Raw genomic sequence first — 7,019 nt, forward strand, 5'->3', positions numbered from 1 at the left:
TTTTAAGGGTCCACAAATGAAAAAAGTTGAAAACCACTGCTCTACATAAATGGGCTAAACAGTATTAGAATTAACTGAGGTAGATAGATAACTGAGAGATCTTGCCTGTCCAGAACACAGGACTTGCCATATTGGATCAGACTGATAGAGGACGAGAGAGAAAACGTTGTGCCAGTATTTAAAAAAAAGGTAAATGAGAACCTGGGAAATTACAGGCAGGTTAGCCTGACATCAGTCCCAGACAGTATCAGGGAAATGCTGGTATGGGACACAATCAGTAAAGAAGGCATTGTAACTAATGCCAATCAATATTTTTTATGGAAAACAGGTATTGTTAAGAAAACTTGGTATCTTCTTTTTAAATAAGATTCCAGATTTGCTTGATAAAGATAACTGATAAAATATACTTCGTCTTCTGTAAGGCATTTGACTTAGTCTTGTATGACATAACTGATTTTTTTAAAAGTAGTATTCAAATTCAACCGCTCATATTACATGAATTAAAAATTAGTTAACTGAAAATGGGGGGGAAAAATGTAAATGGAGAATAGTCACCCAATGGGACTGTTTTTAATGAGATCCCACAGGAGTCTGTTCATTGCCCTGTGACATTCAGTATCTTTTAGTGATCAGGAAGAAAATATAAAATCATTACTGGTAAAAACTTGCAGGTGACACAAATTGGTGGAGTGGTAACCGGCCCTGGATCGCATGGTAAGAGTGCTTATTTGAATGTTTTTAATACAACCATGTGCAAGATCATACATCTAGGAACAAATAATGTATGTTACACGTAAAAGAGTTGACTATATCTTTGAAAGTAATGACTGGAAAACAAGGCAGTCACCTGAACATGAGCTCCCACTGTGGTGATGTACCTAAGAGGGTAAACATGATCCTTGGGCGTATAAAGTGATGCATATCTAGTAGACTGATAGATTCCAAGGCCAGAATGGATCTTTGTTATCTAGTCTGAGCTTTTGTATAACACAGGCTACAGAACTTCCAACGTAATTCCTATTTTTTAGAAAAACAAGGAGTGAGGAGGTGGTATTGCCTCTATATCTGGCATTAGTGAGAATTATTGGGATACTGTGTCCCGTTCTGGTGTCAACACTGCAAAAAGGATGTTGACAAATTGGAAAGCCTTCAGAAGAGAGCTATAAAAAGATCTAAGGTCTGGAAAATATGCCTTTTAAATTGAGCTTTTTTTAGTCTCATTATATTTTATCCATGAGAAGGTTGAGATAAATTGATCATGGTCTGCAAGTAGCTACATGGGGGAGTCAAGACTAGTTGTGTGTCTAAAAGGTATGCTATAGTTCCATTAGAAGTTATGGATTTGATCCAGAAATTATTGGATGAAGTTCTTTATCCTGTGCAAAGCAGAAAGTCAGACTAGAATGATACTAGTCTATTCTGGCCTTATTTTATGAATCCATTATCTGGGTATCTTGTCGCCAATATTAGATGCTTGAGAGAGGGTACCAAAACTCCTGCAATAGTTATGGGATAACCTGCCACGTGGGAATGTTTCCTGTTAACCCACCAATGGCTAGAGGTTGTGTGAAACCTTGAAAACCATGAAGATTTATATCCCTTTCACAGCCCTTTATTTTATTTTTTAAATTTACTACTATAATTCTAGCACCTTTTATAACATATCAAATCCCATTTTGAATCTTTCTAACCTCTTGGCCTCTATTATATTGTCAGTTACATAAGCTGATTGTGTGGTGTGAAAGTTCTTTCATCTGACCTCCCACTAGTTTACTGGGACTTCTGCCTCACTTTTTCCCTCTGTAAAATGGAACAGTTGTGCCTTACAGGGGTGTTGAGACTGTTTAGAGAGCAATGTTAATGATTTTTATATTATGGCTGCAGTTGGATGCTTTGCCAGCTCTGGTTAGGATGGTTATATAACCCCAAAGCAGGCTTCTTTTCTTTAGAGGAGAGTTTTGATAAGTTTACTATTAACAATGCCAGTAATCTTGAGACTAGATGTACAATAAATTAAGGCTGGCATATTCAGTGTGTGGAACCTAATCCCAAATATGGTACAGGCTACAAAGAACAATAAAGGTGCCCTAATGTCGCACTTTAGAACCACTCCACAGCATTTGGCAAAATTGGGGAATTGTGCTCCAGAAAGCTCCAAATAATAAGAGTGCTGCAGATCATAAGGGCAATGACTTCATTGTGGAGATTTAAGAAAATCTAAGTTACCGGAGTTGGGAGGTTGTGTATAGCTTCCATCAGTGACTTTCAACATCATGTGCTATTTAATGCAGAGCTACTTCTTGGTGGAAGACATGAGGTTATTCAATAGGGGAGCGTCAGATCAACTCTTCTGCCCCTGGGGAACAGAGTGAGCAACTGGAGTTTAACTTGGGAGAAAATGACAGTGCTCTTAGTAGATTCAACCTAGTAGTATGATGGAATTTGGCAGGTGCTGCCCTATAGATGAGAAATGTGGCAGCCAGCAGCTAAATGAACAAGTGCTATTTTCCATTTTCTGACTTCAGCCACAACAAGCAGTCTCTTCCCTTTCATCAGTTCTACAACTTTCAATGCTGCACCAAAATAACGTTCTAACTTACATTCTTAATCGGACTCTTTGCTATTTACTTAATATTCTCTTCTCTCATACAGGTGACATGGTGTGAAGATTCCAGAACTGGAAATATAAAAGATGCACATACATCAAGTTAATGTTTTCATGTATTCAAACTGGGTACTGAACTCTATTCTTGGATAACTTGCCATGTGGCAAAATTTTGACCTGAGATTGTTTAAAGTAGGATATCTTTGATTGTTTGCATGTATCTGTGTAAGAGAATTCATTACCAGGGAACTTAACAAGTCCACCTATACTCTAATTGGACAGGGATCTAATTTAGTAGGTATCACTTATACTGTATTCCATCTACAACATGGTATTGCTGCATTTTTAATTAAAGAATATATTTCAGTCTGAAAAACAGGATGAGAAAGTGGAACTCCTACTGAATTAATGAAATACAGTAAGTAGTCATGAGAGCTTTAGTTTTTTTTCTTAAAGCCCTAAGTCAAACTTAATTCAGTTAAGTTTGATGTTTATGGTGAAAGACTATATCTGCAAGTAATTGCTAGTTGAACTTGCTCACTGAGTTACCATTAATATTTGAAGGTTTCTTGTTCTTTCAGTCACCAAGTGGAATCATCTGATATTTAGAATGAACGCATTAAAAACTTAACAGGAAAATGTGTTAGTTTTGAGTCCACTGGTGGGACTTTGCCTTTGATTGGCAACTACAGGGGCTGCTTTGGTCTAATGCTTAGGAAAACATTCAATCCACGGAAATAACTTGTTCAAACTTGATTGATATTGAGCAAAACCAGAATGAGTAAACTACTACTCAAACTGTTTGACTTTGATAATGGCAAGCCTAGTGCTAACTTTTTAATAAACTTGGTTGCACTGATTGGATACAGTACATCAAACTTTTTTCATTGTATACTTCAAACTATTTAAGAAAATGTTGAATTAATGTTATGTATTGTGTATTTAAAAAGTTATTAGTAAAAAAACCTAAAATCCTGTAAGTTGTATGGGCTTATTAAATGTAATGGTATTAAAAAACTTGACTGCTTTCTTAACCTTATTATACCAGCTAGCTTTTAATTTGCTTCACATACAACTGGCTCTTCAGCTTCTTTCCTGAAGATGCTAGAGTTTCAACATTGAATGCAGTACTGAGAAAAGCTTGTTCTTTACTCATTGGTAGGAACACAGAGGTGGTGTACTAGTCTTATCATTAAATCTGGGCTCAGAGTTACATGACCCCCCCTCCCTGAAAGAACAAGCCAGGTGCAAGTCCTATATGGCCTCTCCCACTTCCTTCTCAGTCATCCGCTCTGGGGCATGAAATCCTTCTGAAGCTAGATGGGAGGAGGGACTAGTATAACAAGAACAGAAGTACTTGTGGCACCTCAAAGACTAACAAATTTATTAGAGCATAAGCTTTTGTGAGCTACAGCTCACTTCATCAGATGCAAAGTAATAGGAGTGGCTGGGTCATTACACATTGAATCTATTTTGTGAAGTTAAATATCCTCACACCTTGTCAACTGTCTAAATGGACCATCTTGATTATCACTAAAGTTTTTTTCTCCTAATAGCTCACCTTAACTAATTAGCCTCAGTTTGTATGGTAACTTCCAATTTGTGTGTGTATATATAATCTTACTATATATTCCATTCTATACATCTGATGAAGTGAGCTGTAACTTACAAAAGCTTATGCTCTAATAAATGTTAGTCTCTAACATGCCACAGGTAGTCTATCTGCAAAAAAACAGGAGTAACATGGCTGCTACTCTGAAACCTAGTATAGCAAGATTGTTCTAGTCAGCTTGAGATGGATGCATTAAAAATTTGAGGAAGCTTTCATGCCTGTAATCCTTACAATTAAAAATTCAGATAGGGAGGTCCTCTTAAAAATACTGCATTTACCCATGCTATGATATGGGCAGGTCTTTAAGGTGTGCACACAGAAGGTCCCTCTAGTGTAATGGTGAGTTTTTGTGAATTAGGCTTGTAACACTCCCTTACTGAAGTGGCATGCTACTATAAAGAACTATACCATGTGCAATTTAAGTAACCCTGTTTGTTTCAGCCTTATGCCTACAGCACTACCCTATAATCAGGGCTGTGTACTCTGCAGCACATCATCAGCTCAAAGCCAGCAGCAATATTGATTTATTCCATCACTATCCCTTGTTCCTACTCATCCTCACATGGACACAGCTACCCACAGAACTAAGCAATGATGTGACAGATCAGTTGCCAGGAAGCAGTCACCTTCCCCAGTACCATAAAAGAGAATCTTCTATCAGAGGGGCTGCTGAAAGCAACAGTAAGATAGGCTGTGTTAGAGGCACAGCCCCCAGACTTGAGGGATTGTTACACTCCCTCAGCCCAGGCTTTTAGGGTTTCCTCAGAACCAGTCTGTGGTACTGCCAGACACTTCAACACCAGAACTCTTAGTCCTGGCTCAAAGTGTGTCAGGTCAGACTGCAGTACCAAGAGCACCTCCATCTGCTAAGGACCAGACAGCAGTTATGCTACAAGTGCACTGAACACCACAGCACTCTCCTTCAGGGAAGCAGCTGATACATGGATAACACCTGAACTAGTGTCTTTCCTTGGATTATTTGAGTCAAGTCACCCTCAGGACATCCCAGGGAGCCAGTCATAAAAATTTTGCTGGACTCCCATATTCCTGGGTATGATAGTCTTTCACAAATACCAGCTCAGCCTTCAGAATATCCTCCCTTCTCAGGATTCATCTTCATAGGTACCTAGCAGTGATCAGTCACCAAACCCTTGGCCACTCAATCTCAGGTTAAGGGTCACCCCGAATAATTATTCTAGGATGAGGAATACTTGTGACACTTTAGAGACAAATTTATTTGGGCATAAGCTTTCATGGGCTAAAACCAACTTCATCAGATGGATGCAATGGAAGATAGATATATATACACACACATACAGAGAACATGAAAAAATGGGTGTTGCCATACACACTGTTACAAGACTAATCAATTAAGGTGGGCTATTAGCAGGAGGAAAAAAAACAAACACTGATCCAGAAGTCATCTACTCCAGGACAGGCCCAACAAAGAAAGTAACAGAATGGCACTAGCTGTCACCTTCAGCCCCCAACTAAAACCTCTCCAGCACATCAAGGATTTACAACCTATCCTGAAGGACAATCCCTTACTCACAGATCCTGGGAGACAGGCCAGTCCCCACTTACAGACACCCCCCCAACCTGAAGCAAATACTCACAAGCAACCAAACAAAAACACTAACCCAGGAACCTGTCCTTGCAACATAGCCCGTTGCCAACTGTGTCCACATATCTATTCAAAGGACACCATCATAGGGCCTAATCACATCAGCCACACTATCAGAGGCTCATTCACCTGCATATCTACCATCACCTTCCAGCAACGCCCCTCTGCCATGTACATTGGCCAAACCAGTCTCTACGCAAAAGAATAAATGGACACAAATCAGACATCAAGAATTATAACATTCAAAAACCAGTCAGAGAACACTTCAATCTCTTTGGTCACTCGATTTCAGACCTAAAAGTCACAATTCTCCAACAACAAAAAACCTTCAAAAACAGACTCAGAGAAACTGCTGAATTGGAATTAATTTGCAAACTGGACACCATTAAATTAGGCTTGAATAAAGACTGGGAGTGGATGGGTTACTACACAAAGTAAAAACTATTTCCCCATGCTAATTTTTTCCCTACTGTTACACCTTGTCAACTATCTGAAATGGGCCATCCTGATTATGACTAAAAAAGGGTTTTTTTTCTCCCTCCTGCTGATAATAGACACCTTAATTGATTAGTCTCGTTACAGTTGGTACAGCAACAACCATTTTTTCATTATCTGTGTATATATCTTCCTGCTGTATTTTCCACTGCATGCATCTGATGAAGTGGGTTTTAGCCCACAAAAGCTTATGCCCAAATAAACTGGTTAGTCTCTAAGGTGTCACAAGTATTTTTTTTTTTTTGCTGATACAAACTAACAGCTACCACTCTGAAATCTATTCTAGGATGCGTGCAGTGTAGTTGTAGCCATGTCAGTCTCAGAATATTGAGACAAGAACTGTTGATGGAGTAACCCTTCACGATTACTTTAAAGATTAAAAGGAGTGATTAGCATGTCGCATCTATATTTTCCCTAGAAATGTAATTTTTTTTAATCTAAAGCTCTACAGGTACCGTGAATTTATTAAAAAAATTGGCATGATGGAATTTGGAGTGACATCACTCCCTCAGTTTCAACTGGCAGTAGCAATTCTAAGCTTGCTTAGCGTGATTTGAAACAACTCACTGAACATGTTGGACATTCTCATGTTCTGTCCTTCCCCCTCCAAGCTTATTTTTCTTGGACAGGGGCATCACATAATCCTCCAGTAAAATTTAAGTCCCTTAGAAGTAAGCAATGCT

At 38.7% G+C, this 7,019-nt stretch overlaps 1 protein-coding gene across 2 annotated transcripts in view; it reads left to right on the top strand.

The window, feature by feature from the left end:
• RNF149 (ring finger protein 149) overlaps positions 1-3,524 on the top strand; it is a 36,672-nt gene extending 33,148 nt beyond the window's left edge. For both annotated transcript variants that reach the window (XR_013345832.1, XM_077814463.1), the window contains one exon: positions 2,653-3,524. Coding sequence is in view for 1 of the 2 variants with exons in the window: in XM_077814463.1 (XP_077670589.1) it covers positions 2,653-2,666 (14 nt within the window). In the remaining variant the exon portion in view is untranslated. The remainder of the gene's footprint in view (positions 1-2,652) is intronic.
• Positions 3,525-7,019: the final 3,495 nt, after the last annotated feature.

This window comes from Eretmochelys imbricata, chromosome 1 (assembly GCF_965152235.1).
Source record: "Eretmochelys imbricata isolate rEreImb1 chromosome 1, rEreImb1.hap1, whole genome shotgun sequence".
In the NCBI taxonomy this organism is placed as follows: Eukaryota; Metazoa; Chordata; order Testudines; family Cheloniidae; genus Eretmochelys; species Eretmochelys imbricata.